Source organism: Primulina tabacum, chromosome 17 (genome assembly GCF_025594145.1).
Source record: "Primulina tabacum isolate GXHZ01 chromosome 17, ASM2559414v2, whole genome shotgun sequence".
Classification (NCBI taxonomy): domain Eukaryota; kingdom Viridiplantae; phylum Streptophyta; class Magnoliopsida; order Lamiales; family Gesneriaceae; genus Primulina; species Primulina tabacum.
The window spans coordinates 9,550,853-9,570,299 of NC_134566.1; the positions used below are offsets into that span (position 1 = coordinate 9,550,853).

At 34.3% G+C, this 19,447-nt stretch overlaps 2 protein-coding genes across 4 annotated transcripts; both read left to right on the plus strand.

The window, feature by feature from the left end:
• Positions 1-735: 735 nt before the first annotated feature.
• Positions 736-10,507, plus strand: LOC142530334 (E3 ubiquitin protein ligase RIN2). 3 transcript variants are annotated; one of them, XM_075636130.1, is made up of 13 exons: positions 736-892; positions 2,077-2,506; positions 2,901-2,978; positions 3,417-3,503; positions 3,586-3,707; positions 7,477-7,573; positions 7,657-7,762; positions 8,143-8,300; positions 8,444-8,581; positions 8,661-8,728; positions 8,813-9,040; positions 9,345-9,687; positions 10,261-10,507. In XM_075636130.1, the coding sequence occupies exons 2-13, from the start codon at positions 2,267-2,269 to the stop codon at positions 10,315-10,317; spliced, it is 1,722 nt and encodes a 573-aa protein (XP_075492245.1). In that variant the 5' UTR covers positions 736-892; positions 2,077-2,266; the 3' UTR covers positions 10,318-10,507. The 3 variants fall into 3 exon arrangements, with proteins under 3 accessions (XP_075492245.1, XP_075492247.1, XP_075492246.1); XM_075636132.1 differs by having other exon boundaries at positions 746-892; positions 2,140-2,506; XM_075636131.1 differs by lacking the exon at positions 736-892 and adding an exon at positions 1,198-1,213.
• Positions 10,508-17,040: 6,533 nt separating this feature from the next.
• Positions 17,041-19,218, plus strand: LOC142530891 (BAG family molecular chaperone regulator 7-like). The gene is made up of 3 exons (XM_075636795.1): positions 17,041-17,888; positions 18,192-18,473; positions 18,760-19,218. The coding sequence occupies exons 1-3, from the start codon at positions 17,169-17,171 to the stop codon at positions 18,982-18,984; spliced, it is 1,227 nt and encodes a 408-aa protein (XP_075492910.1). The 5' UTR covers positions 17,041-17,168; the 3' UTR covers positions 18,985-19,218.
• Positions 19,219-19,447: the final 229 nt, after the last annotated feature.

A 19,447-nucleotide genomic window follows, 5' to 3' on the forward strand; every position in this document is an offset into this window, starting at 1 on the left:
CATGGATAACCCAAATAAAAGATCCGTCTCACACAAGTTTTTGCCCCATAATATATATAATTTTTAAATTTAAAAATTAATCTTTGATTGGCAAGCATAGGCATATCTTGTCTCATATGATAGAAATATTGAAATATATTTTAATTTTAATTTTTTAAATTAAATGAGTCAAACCATGAGATAATGTAAAAATGTTAAATCTTATTATCAATCGTGTGTCAAATTTTATTTTATTGTATTTTACAGTATCATGATAGATATAACAAAATTTTACCCGACATAAATATCTATTATAATTAATTATCAAAAAATCTCACAAAAAAACATATCTAAAATTTTATATTTTAGTATAAAATTTTAGAATAAACTTGTGTGAGACGGTCTCACGGGTCGTATTCTGTGATACGGATCTCTTATTTGGATGATCCATGAAAAGATATTATTTTTTATGCTAAGAGTATTATTTTTTATTGTGAATATCGGTAGAATTGACCCGTTTCACAGATAATGATTCGTGAAACCGTCTCACAAGAGACTTACCCTATAATCTTTACTTTTTGTAGCAAAAATAATTTATTATAAAAAATATTAAAAGAATAATGTATATGCAGAGGATTAATAGTTGATTAATGATTTAATAAGTGTGGGTTTTATAATTGACTAAAAAATAGAATATTATAAATTTAAAATGTTTTTATTCCACTAAATGTAATAATAAAAAAAGAAGACATTTGAACCAAAAAAAAATATTTTTTTTTACTACAAAGTCGCCGTTATAGACCCGCAATTTGGTCACATTTTTCTTTCCGGCAAGAACATTCATCTCTGCGAGTAGAAAATATTACCAGAATCTACTTTCTTGCCGACGTTTTGCGATCATCCTTCGTGATCTGTAAGAATTTCGTCTTTAATAATCGAATTGTGGCATAATTTCATTCAATTTGGCTTTTTTTTGCCTATGAATTCGTTTATGAATCTCGATCGTTCATGATTTGGTTTTTTAATTCTGTAAAAAAGAAATTTATTAATTAATCATTTTGAATTTTATTGTCCAATTCTTGATTCTTTGTTATTTCATAAACTGAAAATTTGTGTTATTATTTCTACTTTCTTATTGGTCATAGATTTGGCTCTAGGGTTTGACTTTTGTGTTCCTCCAATTGACTGTATTGTGATCGAGTTGCCATTAAAAAAATTTATGCTGTCTTGTGAGGTATAGGTTGTTTATGCGTCACTATAATGTGATATTTCATTTTTTAGAACTCTTACTTTCTGTGCATTTGTATGATCGCTGGCTGATATTTCTGTATTCCTCTTTTCTGTTTACCACTGAAAATTTTAGTTTTGATGTACTTATGCTCCTGTGTTATTTTCTGTTTTGCGGGGTTTTTGGAAATTTGAATACCACTGCACTCCGCTATCATGTTCTTTGTGGTGGAGAATGTATGAAAGTAGATGATTAAAATATTGATAATTCCTGTCTCTACAAGTTAAGAAAGCATCGATTTCCTATCCATTCCTTCAATTTTTGGATTTGAGTTGAATTGACCCTTTGATTTGAGCGTGGCTGTGACTTTATAACAACCTTATAGATGCCCTTACCATTGGTCATTAGAAAACTCTTGCTTTGGTCTGTTTTCTTCAGAAGCTCCATCAACTTGCTTTCATACCTGGTCAGTTTGTGCTGATTGTTGTGTTTTAATACTCGAGGCTTCAGGTCTTGTCTGATATATATCAGTTACCTCCCATGGACTGGAGCACATCCAATTGATAGTTGATACATATCTGGCTACATAAATTGGTTATGGGGCTACTTGGTTTCGTTGATTGAGTATTGAAAGATTTCTTCTGGTTTCACTCGACATTGAACCATACGGTGTATAATATCCTCAGACTATTCCTTTGAGTAATATGCATTTGTTTGAATGTGCTTAATGTTCTTGGGAGCACAGGATTCCACTGTTTGTCATTTATCCGATTTCATTCTCCTCTGAGTCTTGAATGTTCTGCATTTTGTAAAGGCTCTTTAGGCTTTGTATCAGTTTCTGATAGTTCCCTGTTACACTTATTGTGCAGGACCAATTGTTGCAGCCAAGATATCTCTGTGCTAATTTGAACTGATGTTTTTGTGGATAACAGAATTTAATCTGGATTCTGTACCTCTGGTCTGTTGAAATTATATGTTTGGTATTGCTGGTCAAGGATAATGCTAAGTTTGCTCTCATGGTAATTTTGGGTTTTCGTGGAAGATCTGTATATATTTCCCATGGGTGTGAAATTACTGTCCGCTTCCGTTGTTTTCACCTTTTTGAGCATCGTTGGGCTCCAGTATTGGACAGACGCGTCCTTGGAAAACTACAACTCAGATAGCTTGATTGTAAATGATCTTATTAATTCTGAGAATGCAAGCAGTGCCTTGGAGCTACTTTTGGGTTCATACACCACTCTCGTGCTGGTGGCCAGTTTTGCACTAAATTTGTCTATCACAATAATGGTGGGCCTAAAGGTAACTTCTCCCTATGTGGTTGTATTAATAGTCTGGCTTTACAGCTTACTTCTCCTACCTGTTTCACAAGGAAATAGCATACCCTTTGCGCATGAAACTGGCGTATATGACGTTCACCCTGTTATATCTAAGCTTAGCTGATAGTTTTTTTATATGGCATTAAAATATTAGGTAATATGCATGAGGGAATATTGTGAAGAATATCAATTTTTAATTGAAGATCTTTTTTAGCATCAATAAGTTGTGGTTTGGGTCACTGTTTGTGAAGAATATCAATTTTTAATTGAAGGTCTTTTTTAGCATCAATAAGTTGTGGTTTGGGTCACTGTTGTGATTGATAGGAAAAGAATAAGAACATTTACCTTTTTGGCATTTTTCTTCTCCTTTTGTGCAGATGTTATTTTTCTCGGAGCTGTCATCATCTGAACTTCGAAAACTGCTTGAGCGCCTTGTTAATTACATTATTTACAAGGTAAGTTCTTAAGCAACTGACATCATGTTCTCTTCTGCTGCAATTGTACAGACATTAGGTTTACGATTTTATGCCTTGCTTTTGGCCTTTTTTCTATTGGCACACAGTTAAATTTTACTGTGTGATGAGAAGATATTGTGGTCTAAGCTTTATCAAATGCATAATCTATGACCAAGTTCAAAGCATAACAATGCAGTGTTAAGTGAATGGTATCAGATAGTTGAACCTTTGGAACTTATTATTAATTTAGATTCTCTTGTGATTTTTCTTCAGAAGATTTTAATTTGCTAATTACTTTGTTGTGGAATTGGAAATATAGAAATATAAACTATGCAATATTGTAAAGTAAAAACGAGATTAGATACTATTTTCCTATAGTGAATTTTACTGTACTTGTTTGTGTGTGTTGAAATGCTGTGCCTAATGTGCTTTTGACAGGGGACATTTCTTCCATTAGTAGTTCCACCAACAATATTTCAAGCTGGTCTATGGTCAACTTGGTTAGCCGTGCTTTGTTTCTTAAAGGTATTTAGTATTTTCTAAGTCCCAGCAGTTAACTGAGAGGTGATGGCTTATACTTTTTTAAAGTAACATGCATATTGTGCAGATGTTTCAAGCAATAGCTAGGGATCGACTTGAACGCTTGAATGCTTCTCCTTCTGCTACTCCAGGGACATATTTCCGTGTGTATTCGGCGTTGTTACTTGTTTTCATTCTTGACGTTCTCTGGTATTTTCTAACACCTTGCTTTGTGCTTGTATCTAAAAATGTACTTTTCATCAGCAACATAAGGATCATTCAAGCACTATTATCCTTTAAATGTTTGTCCAGTGTTGAAAATGAAAAACTTACCGACTTACTTTAGCTTCTTAACCTGCTTTAAGGTTTATGACTTATTGAAAGCATCCTGAAAACAAATATCTCGCACTGGCATTAAAGTTTTACCTTTTCATGTCGTCTCTAGTGTTGAAGAAAATGAAAAACTTACCGACTTACTTTAGCTTCTTAACCTGCTTTAAGGTTTATGACTTATTGAAAGCATCCTGAAAACAAATATCCTGTACTGGGATTATGGTTGTACCTTTTCATGTCGTCTTATTGTCTACCGCGCATTGTATGGAAAGAAATGTGTGATTTGCTAGTTATCTACCGTAGGAATGATACTCTAGTAGTGTTTTTCTCTGGATTGCTTGCACTCCCGTAACTTTGTTTTCAAGGGAGAAAAGTGGTGGGTTCACCTTTCGAGAGTTGCGACAGGGAACCTTTCAGCAAATTCAGTGTCGCCGACAATTTGGTCAGCTGTCTAATAAAGGCCATTGAACTCCTGTACTCAAAACCATTTTTTGGTATTCTTCTAGTCTTTCTTCCCTTTGACCTCGTTTTCTCTAGAAGGGTAATATGTTACTGTTGCGCCTGTTAAATTCCCTCCAGCTTGCTGTGTTAACCTCATTGCTTCCCTTGCATTTTGTACAATGCCTTGAACCATTGAGCACTCAACATTCTGCATCGTTCTGATTCATTTGCAACATCTTCTGTGACTTATGATTGTGTTATTGTTGCACGATTGCTTATCGCAAGTGTATGGTGTCAAGTTTTAGTATTGGATTAAGTACGGACATTGTTCCCACGGAGAGTTTATATTTAAAATTATACGAAAAAATAATTAAAACAGGCGAACTTTATTTAGAGAATTTAAGAAGAATTTTGATTATGGACTAACGACTAAAATAAAGTCAAGCGCACAAACAATGAAAAATCAATGGGAGAAAGAATTTAGAGACGTGATTTCACGTGGTCTCCACTCTATATAATTATTATTGACATCTATATTCATAAGTTCAACCCGTTCACTAACCAAGAATTCTTAATTCTTCCTAGTCTCTTTCCCAAATGATAAGTAGAAATTAATCAACTAATATCCCTATTAAGAATCAAATATTAAATAATATAAACAAGACAATGATTCTTTCAATGATTTCAAAAAAGTTATAAGCGTCCCGAACTCTATAAACATTAACAACGTATTTTCATATGATTCTATTCAAAATCTCCTCTCTCGAGTAATAAATTTTGAATAAATATAACAATTTAATTATTGATCAATTAATTAAACGCAAAAAATCCAAGAAAATGCAAATAAAAAAATAAGCAATTTGAATATATAAATCAACGTTTCAAAAATATAGTTTCGACTAAGTTACATCATCCTCTGGACAAATGAATTAGTTCATGACAAAATAATATGCAGAACTAGACATGTTTTTCAACATCGAACTAAGGAAATATAATAATAAGCGGGGTTATTTAGGGCGTAACACTAAAGCGCTAGGGTGCTCTTATTTAGGGCGCAAGGCGCACTAAAGCGCTAGAGTACCCTGGAGCGTGAGACGCAAGACAAAACGCACGCTTTATCGAATTAAAATGCATTCGGTATAAATTTTAAAATTCAATATATGTAAAGTGATTTATATTATAATATTACATAAATTAAATATTTTTCACAAAGATAGCAAACAATATATATAAAAATTCATTAATAGATAATGTAGCACATTACATAACTAGAAAAAACGTTAATCATCTAAAATTCATTAGTAAATCATAAATTCACAGTATATTAAAAAAAACTTCAAATATCTCAATCATATCATCATCTTCCAAAACAATAGTGAGTCATGCGTGTAGAAGAAATTAAATCATTGAATGACAAGAACTTACCTTGTGATGGATAACATATTTATGTCACAGTTACCCGTATTATTGGCATATCCTTCTTCAAATATGTTTCCATGTTTTTTCTGTTTTAGTTTTCGTTTTCTTTTTTTATTTAACTAAAAAACAATATTTGATTTATAATGATGATATTGTAAGAAGATGAAACATTGTAGATAATCATATTCAATAAAATGACTGACAATAGGGGGAAGATTACAACAAAGGTTTGCATAGAGAACATCTGAACTTTCTGATAAAAGAGTCTTGTATAAATGAGTGACAATAGGATTTTTTTTTATTAAATAGCTATGGAATTTGCTAATTGATCATAAAATTGGTCGGGCTTGAGTTAATTATTATTTAACTACAAAATATCAACTCATTTCTTTAAAGCGTACGCTTCTTCTGTGCCTCTTGGATGTCTCGCGCCTCAGCCTTTAAACGCGTTTGTTTCAAGTGCTGCGCCTAGGTTATTACTCAGGCGCACTGGCGCTTTTAATAACTATGATAATAAGAAGAGAATAATAAAGATTGAAGCCGAATCAGCGTCTTCGTCTCTGGAATATGCGTTCTTCGCCTTCATTCTTCAAGATCTTTGTCTGCGTTCTTCAAGTTTATCCCTCTCCTCTCGTCTCAGAGTTTGTGTGTTTGTGCGGCTCTCAGTAATATCCCCCAGACCTAGGTTTGCATCTTTTATACTCGAGGAAATCCGAAGAATTCGTATTCTGCACGTCGGAGCGCATGGGGGCGCATCGGGAACGTGTGGATGCGCGCTTACTTCTGTCCAGGGTGTTGGTGTGGCATCTCGGACGCGCGGGTGCACGTCAAGTTTTGTCATGAGAAGATGTTTTGTGTCTCAGGAGTGTGGGGGCGCGCTGAAAATGCGTGGGTGCACTCTGGAGCGCACAGGGGCGCTCTGAAAACATGTGGGTGCACGTGAACTTCTGCCCCGACATTTATCTCTTCACTTCTCCTTAGCAACTTGTTCCATTCCTCATCGTCCTTTGCCCCAAATTGCATGTATCACTGATATCCCTGCAAACGACACTAAAAACAACCAGAAACACGTAATTCTGCTCCGAAACGTTGACATAAGTACGCATAAAGACGGTAATATAAGTGCAATTGTTGCACTTATCAGTTATGCCCTTAATCCTGCAACTGAGAGGTCAAATTTATATTTACTAGTGACACAGTGCGAGCAATTGAAGTATTGTATATATTATATACATTTTTTGATAAGAAATTTTTATATGACTTAAAATAGGATTTAAAATTTCTTGGTTGATAGCCAGATTTTGTAAAAATTTGACGTGTTTGAATTTATTTTTCATGAGAATATTTTTGGAAAATGGAATATATATATATATATATATAATATTTGAAGAAATTGAAGGCTATTTTAGTTTTAGTCCAAATACGTTTGGCAATCAAGATAGTTGTTAAAAGCCTCTCACACTTCACAAATAGTGGTAGATCTACCAAAGTGTGTTATCTAAAGGTCTGGCTCAATCCATGGGTATATCATGAAATTCCACTCTTCTTGCAAGAAATCAAACCAGATACTTACCAACTTGAGATGCAATATGTTGGACAGTGGATAATATTTTTCTAGTTATGGGTGAAAATTGTAGTGCAGTGCATCTCTTACTTTGCTGTGACTCATGTTTGTAGCTTTTTGTTTTCCTGAATTTAGTGATTCAATGATGAACTGTGAAGTGAAGATATTTAACCACAATTCTAGCTATTATTTGCATTGTTTAACCACGGTCTCTTGTTCCAGGATATTGCTGTGTCTGACACTATACAGTGTAACAAGTTCATCCATATCTTTGTTATTATTTTTTGAGCCTTCTAGCATTGGTTTTGAGACATTACAGGTAGCCTTGACATTTTAAGGTTGAAATCGTTGAAATATGGAACACTTGATTTTAGCTTACCGTTAAGTTACTTTTATATGTAGGCTATTGTGGTTCATGGGTTTCAGTTGCTTGAGATATGGCTGCATCACGCTGCAGGAGATGGTGCTAACTGCCGATTATCTAAAATTTTTGATATATCCCCCACAGGTTGGCTGAAATTGCTTTTAATTACCTTTTATTTGGTAATTTTTCATTCTTTTGATTAAGGATTTTTTAGCATGTCAGTTTATAAGTTCAAACTGACATACTTATAAAGTGACATGTCCAAATACAAGACAATCTCTGATCGTTGAGCTTGTACTGAACGACATCGATTAGGATTGTGTTTATACTATTTTTAAGATGTTAAAATGCCTCTACTTGCATGTGTTAACTCAAATGATATCACACGAGTCCATGTTTCACTTTTGTTATTGATTTTTGAGAAAAAGTGTATTTTTTTCCATGTGCTCAAGTATGGACTGAATTTATTTTATCATAGATTTTTTTGTTGTCATTTATATTCTAACATTGTGTTATGCTCTTAGGTTCTTTGGAGGAATGGAAAGGCATGCTCATCCGGAATTTGGGTTTTTTCCTGGACATAATGACGTTGTTAATGGCTCTTGCTCATTATCTATATATTTGGTGGCTTCATGGCATGGCATTTCATCTTGTAGATGCTATTCTTTGCCTTAATATCCGTGTAAATTTCTTTTAATTTTTATTACAATTAGATCTCCACATAGTCTATTTGTTCAAATTGGTATAGCTGTTATTGATTTGGGTGCTACTTCATTTTTCTACTCTTCTGTTGTCTGCATTTATATTCTCTTGTATTGGTCTTAGGCCCTTTTAAGTGCAACTGTGAAACGTGTCAGAGGTTTCATCAAACTGCGAATAGCTTTGGGAACCCTTCACGGAGCACTTCCTGATGCAACATCGGAAGATCTTCGAGCATATGATGATGAGTGTGCTATTTGTAGGGTAATTATAACCCATGATACTTCTCCTATCTTAGTTATGTCTCTAATTTCCACGTATATGATTCATCAATAATTTACAGGAACCAATGGCAAAAGCTAAGAAGCTGCCTTGTGGTCATCTTTTCCATCTTGCATGCTTGAGATCATGGTATGCTTTTAAATGATGCTACAAAATGCTTATGTCTCATGTGTAAGTTTGTGATGTAGCATTTGATTGACTTGTTGATGACAGGTTGGACCAAGGTTTAAGTGAGAGTTATTCATGCCCCACTTGTCGTAAGCCACTTTTTACAGGCAGAGCTGAAAGTGGGATAAATACCAGAACTCCAGACATGTCACGAGACGAGGAGCTTGCTCGTCAAATGAGTACTGGAATTGATAGGCCAAATCCTCCCGGTCATGACCTGCACCCTGGAGTCTTTCCAAACCAGTCTCAGAATGCCGAGACTGATGATTGGAGGTGTGGGTTCTCTTGATTTTTGAGTGATTGTCAGCATTATATACGGGTGTTTTTTTCTGGGAAAGAACAGAGTAGCTTATTGTTGATGTAAATGGTAGGTAGAAGTCAGAAAGCATTGTGGTTAGAGATGGGCTGGCCCACCCCGCCATGTAAAATAGATGGGTTGAGTTTCGCATTTCCCAACCCGCCGCCAAAATGGCGGGCCGGCTTATGCATGGTTCTATTTCAGTTGTTTACGCTAGTGTCTGTTTAAATTGAAGGTAATTATTTTCAAGGCTTTTTCTTTCCCCCTTTTTCCTACCAGTGGGACAGGAATCGGTCCAAGTTGGTTGGGTTTAGACGGAACTAGCCCATCTGGATTTGGCCGAGTTCAGATGGTAATGAGGCAACTTGCAGCTGTTGGAGAAACTTATGCTCAGACTGCCCTTGAAGATGCTACATGGAATTTGTTTACCCCGAATTCCTCTCAGGCTGGTACGTCCCGGTCAGCCCTTTCTACTGGTTCCGCAAGATATCCTCGAGGTTCTGATGGTTTGCATTTGAGGTCAACGGCACTTGGTACAAATGACAATTTAGTAAACATAATTGCCATGGCCGAGACAGTTAGGGAAGTTCTGCCACACATCCCTGATGACATAATCTTCCAGGTAAAAAGGCTTCCAATATTTTGAACTTTTTAAATTGATTTCTTGTGAGTAGGTGACATAGAAATTTAGTTAATGGGAGGACTTTGTATATGTTGGGTACGAAATCCACTATTTTAGAAAAATTACATATTTTAAAGAAACTTGAGTTTGGGAGAACTTCCAGCATTCATGTCTGGTTCATCTCCGAGTTAAATTTGCTACCTTCCCCCAAATATTGAACCTCTATCCTGGTCATTAGGAGAGTCAGGGTTGTCATGGAATTTTACTTCTGTTGTTGAAATTTCCACGACTCAGCACATAGTTGATGAAGTATTTCTTGAACAGAAAAAAAAAACATACGATTTTCTGACATATTGTCTCTGAAAGATTGAAGATGCAATTGATGAGATAAAACAATAGGAGCCAAGGGATTCTGTCATCAACACCGACTCTAGCAAATTCCTCGGACCATTTAATCGAAACTAAAAATCGTTTGTGATACAATGATGTGCATCCTATGTTAGCTTCTCTATATTGCCTTGTCTCAAAAGTTTTATCTAATCTTCAATATACTGGTCTGGAATATGCACGCAGGATTTGCAGCGGACAAATTCTGCGACAGTGACTGTGAATAATCTTCTGCAAATGTGACATCAGTTTGTTCCTTTACCTCCACAATTTTCTTCTTCGAGGCCTTAGTAATGGGTGAGTTTATCTGGTTTTGCACCAAATATTTTCAAGGTTCATTGTGTTGTATATAGAAAATGGTTTGGTAAAAACTTTGCTCTAAGTTCAATCTGTAAACGTCAACTTTTATATGAAAATAAGCAGTTTCAATAAAGGTCAGCCTCTGCTTCACTTGAACTCATCGCGCATCAATACGATGAAATCGGGCTAATGTGACGATGGAGGATGAATCGAGGCACAATTAAATGTAGAGTTTGGTAACAAATATTTGATTATTATTCACTTGCATCTAGCAACAATCTTGTTCTGATACGAAGAATGAGTCAAAAAATTAAATAGGGGATATATTGCCACTAAATAATACATTTGAAGCTGTATTTTGAAGAGTATATATGCATAAATTCAATTAAACTTTTTGTTCTTTAAATGGTATCTCTCTGCAATCTCAGTTATTATTTATACGAAAAATAATTGTTTTCAGAATAAGGATAATTAACAAATAATAATTCTTATGAATTACACATGCATTTTTACAACCTTGTCTACTTCTCAACTATTTAATTTTTTTAATAGGAAACCATAGGTTGTGCATAATTTACCTTGTTCTTTCAACCGCGGTGAAATACATAAGACGAGTTAATAATCTAATCTTTGCAATTGATCACCAAACATATCGGGAAATGTTTAAGCATTCGTTAATATTGCGTTTGGATTGATAAATTTTAAACTTATGGATTTCATTTGTATTTTTATATTTTAGATAAGTAAAAAATACGTATCTAACATGTTCATATATTATTATATGTTATTCCATGTTAATTAAAATAGATTTCAAATTCACTTAATTATAGTGTCATTTGAAATTCATTCTACTTCGTAAAAATATGTAAACAAGTAAGACAGATTTAATATTTGATCTATTGTTTCAATGTTAACAATAAAACTATAATCGAAATCCATTTATTAAATTTCAAATTTATATCTTCAAATACAACCTCAAATTATTCCAACTAACAATTGTGATGTGTACATTTATATAAAAACTTATTATAAGGATTATGTATTATTTGATTTTTTTGAGAGATCTTAAATATTAAGATTATAAAAACATATCCTTAAAAAAATAGAAACATATATGTGTACAGAAAATTCAAAATGATTAAAAAATAATGAATTTATATTTTATAGACGCAGCTGTTGCCGTTTAATTAATTAATGTTTCCCTCCATTTTTATGGGATTTATTTTTTTAAAAAAAAAATTTGAGATTAACCGCCGCGATGGATAACTCAAAAGTGCCGAAGAATAACTGTGTAATTAAAATTAACTGACCACAAAACTTCTAACTTTCAGAAATTGCTGGAGAAAAATGGCTCTGAAATCCGCAATTTTGCAGAAGAAACTGCGCGAACTCGAATCGGAACTTGCTGATGTGTTCCGCATCCCGCTGGATCCACTCCCCGGGCCGCGCCACTGGATCAGCTTCGACGACGTCGCAAAGAGGATCGAATTCCTGAAGAATCTTCTGTCGTATGAAGAAGTCATCTCTCAGCCACAGAATTCCGAACAACTGCACGACATCGCGGACAAAATCGCCGCGCTGGAGGCCGCGTTCTATGAGTGGAGTGAATCTCGAACTTCTGCTCCCAGTAATTTCGATGACACGCAGTCGATATGCTCCGACTGCGCTCACACGATTCCGAACGACGGCGCGGACTCGGTGCATGAGTCGGAGACTCCTGTTTCGGCGCCGGAAAATCTTGACGGCGATAAGTGGCCGGAGAAGTGCTTCGAGGAGGCAAAGAAACCCGAAACTCCGAATTCTCGGGAAGAAGCGGGAACAACTTGGGGGAAAATTCGGAATTATTGTGGGATTTTTGGGAGTGGAGTGATTGTTGGGGCGATTTGCACGGTGAAAGCCATTGTGAGCATGACTGGTACTGAAGCTTTTCTTCATCCTCCGACGTAAGAAAAAATTGTTGATTATTTTAGGGTATTTTTTTAGTTCAATATTGTATGTAATTTTATATTTATATTTTCTAATTTGTAGTGTACCTGAAATTCTTGTTAATCAATATGGGTTTCAATTTGTATTCCAAATACTTTTTTATGCAAACAATTATCATTTATTATCATCCATTCGACGTGATAAAATTATAATTATCGTTCGTACGTAGCATTGGATGAGTTTAATCCCGACCCATTGGTCATCTTTTGAATGGAGTCACACTTTGTTTTGAAGTGGGCTCTTTCGATTACATGACCGAGCCTGACTTGTTGGGTTCATCTTCTTTTAGCGTGTACAATATTCGGTAGAGTTGACCTGTCTCACGGATAAAAAATTCGTAAAATCGTCTCACAAGATACCTATTCGATGGTATTTCGATCTTGTAATAATAATAATAATAATAATGATGATGATGATGATGATAATTGTACGTAACTTCATTCAACCAACAAATTTCTCTGGTTTAATAATTTTGATTGGCCATCCATTTTAATTATTAAACAGAAGATAAATAGTGTGTGTGTGTATATATATATATTGACAAACCACTTGTCGATCCATTATTAATATGAAATGTGTGTTACTACATGCCAAGTAAGAAATGTTTGTGGTTATATAAACAGGACAGCATGGAATTGGCTGTAGAGCACGTTGCTTTTCTGACTTCCACTGACTTTCACCATATAGATTATTTTTTAAACCTGGATGAAGGATAACTTCTAAACTTGGAAATGAAATAGATAGTTTTCCACCAGAAAGATCCCGATCTAATTAGACGTTAAAAATAGATTAGTACCTTATACGGGAAGGACTTCTCCCCACGAGGGGATTCTTTATTTTTTTAGAGTTTGAATCAAAAGTTTCTTTAGAAAATATCGAGAGGATGATCAGAGAAAATTACAATGAAGATACCTGGCATGGTAAGAAAAAACCAACTCCAAGCCACCCTTAAAATAAAAGTAGGCAAGGAATACGAATTCTTCATATGCCAGCTCATCTCAATAAACATAGTCGATCAAAAGGATATGCAAATTATTATAATGAACATTTGAATATTGGTTTAATCAAAGCATGAATATCACCATATAGCAGTCTATATTTTCTGATAAAAAAATCATGGTGAAACAAAAAAATAAACTCAAGTTAGTTATTAATTATCAAAAAATTAGTAAGGTTGAAATTTGATGAGTATTTTATATCTACCAGAGATCATTTGATTAGTTGTATATGCAAAGCTAAAATGTTCTCTAAATTTGATTGCAAGTTTGAATTATATAAAATTTGGATGAAAAAAGAAAGAAAGAAATTCACAGTTTTCTTCATACCACAAGGATATTATATTTTGGAAGTATTACTAATGAGATTAGGTAATGATCCTCGGAAATTTCAAGAAAAGATGGATAATATGTTTAAAGATTATTTCAATTTTATGTTTATCTATATTGATGATATTTTGATAATATCTAAAATATGAATGAACATGTTAAATATATAACAATTTTCTATAAAGCGTGTGAACAAGAAAGATTGTTCCTATCTGAAAATAAGACAGACATTACTACAACAAATGTTGAATTTCTTGGAATATAAATTGACGAATCATGAATAATTATGTAGGAACATATTGAGCAAAAAGTGCAAATTTGTTAGATAAACTAAAAAATAAGAAACAATTTCAAACTTTTTTAGGAGTTGTTAATTTTGTTGTAATGTTTATTAAAAATCTAGCAAAACATAGAAATGTTTTCAGTCCATTACTAAAGAAAAATGCAAGATTCATACATACATAAGAACAAGCTAAATGATTTAGCCAACTAAAAGATATTTGAAAAAATATTACAAAATGGTTATTCATCAAGACGAAGATAAGATGATATTATACATAGATGTCATTGATCATTGGTACACAACAGAATGAGAACGAACATGCAGATATTGCAGTGGATTATTCTCATGTGTAGAAGACATAAGATGGAACATGAACGAAAAAGAATTCTATGTAGTAAAAATGGCTTTTCAGAAATGATAACTATTTTTACTTGCTAAGAAATTTACTTCGAAAGTTGCTAATACACGAGTTAAAGCTTCTTGAAAAATATAATTGAATCTAAATTCGAGAAGACAGGATTATTAAAATGTCAAGTTTTATGTCAAAATTATATTTTTGATATTGTTATTATTAAATATCATTAAAATATTATTGTAGATTTCTTAACATGAGATGAAAAACGCTAATGTCGATGTCATCATAAAAATGTAGAGACGTTTGAGAGAATACCTTGAAATACTTCAAAATGAGTTCAACAAGCTTGCCCTAAATATAGTAGTTGTGGGTAGGCTACAACAAGCCGATATGAGAATTGTCTCTGATCGAATTACAGGATATTTATAGGATTATACTCAGCTATAATCTATAATGTAAAGGCATATCCTTCAGGCTACTGCCACTAGTTTCCTAAATGGGGAGTTTTTGAGTACATGGCTCTATAACTGGAGCAGTGGATTCAAGTACCTCTAGCACAATAGCTAAGTTGAGATCATATCTAAATGAGTCGGCTCAAGCAAAATTGAGACTCCGGATTCTAATCTCAATTCATCAAGTCAACCCTTCACCTCGTGAATTGAAGAGAAAGAGATCAATCTTAGATATCAAACTGACAAGGAAAAACTAAGGTTGTTAACAACAAGTTTACAGTTTATCCATTTCAGGTATATCAATAGACTTGGGAGAAATTAAAAATAAGAATAATTAACTCAATCACAAATCAAGTTGATATAGCAGGAAAATATCATAGACATGATGAAATCAAATTTATATTCTAAGGAGGTCAAGACATGGTATGAATTTGGGCCTTTTGCCTTTATACTACAACAATAATCTTCTCAAAAATTTCAGCAGTATCTAAGTGGATCCAGGAAGTTATTCACGAAATATGGGCAAACAATGATTTTTTGTCCAGTTAAGATATTATGAACTTTAATTTTTTTTATTGAAGCACCAGATCAGCCGAATAAAAACAAATTTCTATTTAAGTTTTATCAAAACTCGGTAAATGGATCTTTTTTGTTAAACACCATGATAGGAAAAACTGCAAGTTTTGCAGAAGACATGTTTTGAAAATAAAAGAAATATTTTGTGGAACAACAAGATACTCATGGCTCATGTTAAAAGATGATAAGAAAGCATTTGCCCAGAATCCTTGGACTAAAAAGAGCCAGAATTCGGCAAAAGTTTTCGGTCAAGATATGACTGAAAGCATACAGCATATACAAGTTTAAGGGTGATGAACTACACAAGTCATGATTTCCCCGGGGACCATATAAAAGTAAAAGATTCTCCTACAAAGTTAAAGAAGCCATGTGATTCAACAATTCTATTAGTGAATGATGAACCACTCAACCACCACAACGTGACAAACCACTAACCAGTGGTACACCAACCAAAAGATGTCGACCACAACTAGCAAAGAACTTTACAAGTCTGAAATCTAAGTTTCAAATCTGAAAAGCTTCCATAAATACAGGTCATAAGGAAGTTGAGATTATCAAAATTTCTTCAATTTCTTCTTTCAATAAAATTGTAATAATTCTCATAATCTATGTGTTTTGTAATTTCATCTACTATAAGTAGCTAAACAAGTTTATCTTTCTCTGTGAAAAGTTACTATGTTATAATATTATTTATGTTTGAATAAAAGAAACAAGGTTTTCTATCTCTCTCATGTATTATTTTCAAATTTAATTTATTTACCATATATCATGGGGTAGAAAACGATACAATGTTGTGTTAAGTGTCTTCTGTTGTGATTGTGCGGTTAGGCTGTGAAAAACAATATGTAAAATATGACGTTTATAATCCGACAATATTCTGGTCAAAGTTAAAATGTTTAATCAATGTCACAGAAGTCTGATGAGCTAATAATAATAATCTCATATATATGATATATAAGTTGAAAACATCGCATATTCCTATGTTTTTGGACAAATTTGACAGGTGTAACAATATAACGTAATAAAACCTGAAAAAATATATATAAATAAATAAAATAATATATATACATATGGGAAAAGTAAGCCATGTGCAAACCATGTGCAAAAATAAAGATATTTTAGTCTTTTAATAATATCATGGAGTAGAAAATAAAATAAAACTTAAGGTAAAGAGTTAAAAACAAGATTTCATGACCTAGAGACTAAAAAAGAAATTATGTTTGAAATTAGGATTTATCTCCGATTTATCTTTAAATATTATGTATATTTATTAATTTAATTTAATTTGATAAATATAACATAACTGATCAACATGCCACGAGATATATAAACGAATCCATGGTGGAATATCAAGTCAATTTTAATATTTCATTTTCATTCTAGAGTCAACCTAATTAAAATCAAACACCCTTATTTTCAAATTATAAATATATTAAAGTTTTTAATTAATAAAAAAACAAGAAAAGCTATTTTTGTTAAATTTACATATCATGTTAATATCATATTTCAATAAATTCTTTATATTTATGTACGTTTTAAAATTTTAACATAAAAAATTATTATAAAAATAAATTTTATATATTTTTATATAATATCTAAATTTTTCATATAAAAATTATTTTTTTAAAAACGCACAATGAGTATAAAATATAGGAGATTCTCTCGAACGAAGTTCTAACCCTTATCCTTATTAGATTGAATTACCAAATTTGTCCCTGTCATCCTCATTTCCACCACTTTCTGACTTTTTTGCTCGCAAAAGCTTCCTTTTCTGAATTCATCATCTGCGTGAGTTCTCTGGATTGAAGCTGAGAAAAATGAGTAGATTCAAGAGATTTGAGGTTATCGACTACTCCCCGTCATATTTCATCAAAGAAACCTCCATTTTCAGCCCATCCAGAAGCATTCCGCTGAACCCTCGCTTCCCTTCCTTCCCCTTTCTTGAATCTGAGCTTGACCAGGCTTTTGAACTTCTGCATTTCACCCCGAATCCACCCTTGTTTTTGGATGAATTCGACGCTATCACGGATTTGATCCAGATCGAGGAATTCCCAGTTTACTCCACAACTCGCCGGGTCACCCGCTGTAGGGAATTTGGGTATGGAACCGAGCGACATTTGCAGTCGCTCAGCGATCGGGTGTTGAATTTGGAGCTGGGTTTTGACAGGCTCCAGAAGGAGAAGCCGAGGAGGGGGAAGAAGATTGGGGAGAGGAAGTACACGTGGACGGCTGAGATTAAGGGCCCTGAGAAAGATGGGGTTGACCGGAAGTATAAGTTGACTGCGGAGATCAAGGACGGGAAGGATGAAAATCATGGGCTGGAGAAGAACTACAAATGGACGGCTGAGATTAAGGGAAAGGGCCGGGATCACGCGCCGATCGAGAGAACGTACACTTATAAGGTGTCGAGTGGCGGCGGAAGGGGCGAATCGGAGAAGGGTGAGAACAAGAGATGTGAGAAAGGGAAAGGGAAGGGTAAAGCTCGGATTGTTGAGATTGAAGATCCCTCCGATCATCGGGCCGTTGTTTTAAGGCAGGTTAGTATGTGGATCTATGGCCATTTTCGATCGACATTTGTTTATGTTATCTGAATTCGGGGAAAGCAGAGGAAGAAGAAATAGATAGCTTGAAAGATTAGGGTTTATGGGGCTTTTGTTTTAGTGCATATTGTACCTCTGAGTGTTGACTGGCAAGATTTTTAATGTAACTTTGCAAAGCATGAAAGAGGGTTCTCGAAATAGTTTATTTCTATTTTCACTGCATGGTATATGAGGTAATTTTCAGTTTTACTGGCTTATGTTTGCTGTATTCTGTGTTATTTTTGCATCTTGTGGCTATAGGCTTTTGCCAAGAGAGTGGAGAAGAGCAGGGGTAAGAGAAGGGTGTTGTCTCCAGAAGATGCGGCGGCGCTGATTCAGATTACTTTCCGAGCTTATCTTATTCGAAGATCTCAGGCTTTGCGTGCGCTTCGAGAGCTGGCTGTTGCCAAGACCAAGCTAAAGGAGATCAGGGCTTTGTTCCACAACTTCACTTATCGTAGACACCTCACCCGCGATGCGGAGGAGCGGCAGAGGTTCTCCGAAAAGATCATCGTTCTTCTTCTCACCGTTGATGCCATTGAGGTATCAGAAAGCTGCATGTGGACATTCTTATAAGCATAATGTTTTGTCAAGGGGAGTTATTATCATCCGAAACACGACTATATGAAATTACGTCTTAAAACAATACCTTTGTCCCATACCAGTTTGTGTTGGAAACTTGGAAGGATTTATATCGAGCTCTTCTAGTAAATTTGGTTAATCGTTCCTGCAGAACAATATGAATACGAAAAAGTAGTTGGTGTAGCTAACTGTGTTCTGTCTTGTTTATAATACTTAACCCTTCTATGTATTGTTTGAATTTCATCAGGGTGCTGATCGAACAGTTCGAGCTGCTAAAAGATCTATGGTGGACGAGCTGGAAGCAATGCTGGATGTTGTAGACCCTCAACCACCTGGGAAATCCTACTCCACGAAGAGGAGACAATTCGATATGCCCGATGGCACAATGAATAAGGAACTCGCAGCAGGTGTTGCACAAGTGATTCAAATGCTTGATCAAGAGGCGAATGGTTCCGAAACTCTCGAAGAATGATTGTTACACCGGTTCGTTGTTTAGAATCACTTGGTTTACTTATTCCCCTGTTGTATTTCGTGTATGTTTTTCGATTATTGTTAGTCAGTGGCTTAAGAATACCAGTTCAAAAGCTTGGCGAGGTTTCTACTTAACTTTGATCCTAAGAACTGATGTCTTACTTTAACTTTCCTGCTGTTGAGTTGTCTGTTTTTGGAGATTGCTATGTTAATCATCGGTTTTTATCGTCTCTCATATGTTTTGCCTATTATTTCACTTTAAACTTTTCATTTGTGCATGTGTAAGTAAAACTTCAAAGGGTGATGTAAACCTTTGAAACCATCGATTATGAGTTTGATTTGCGAGCTTGAACTTGTAGATTCGATGGTAATATTATTTTTAACACTTCAAATCTTAGTTTTATTTTAAATTAATAAATGTAAAGAATAATTCAAAAATTAGTTTGTTTCACTAGCTCTAGAAA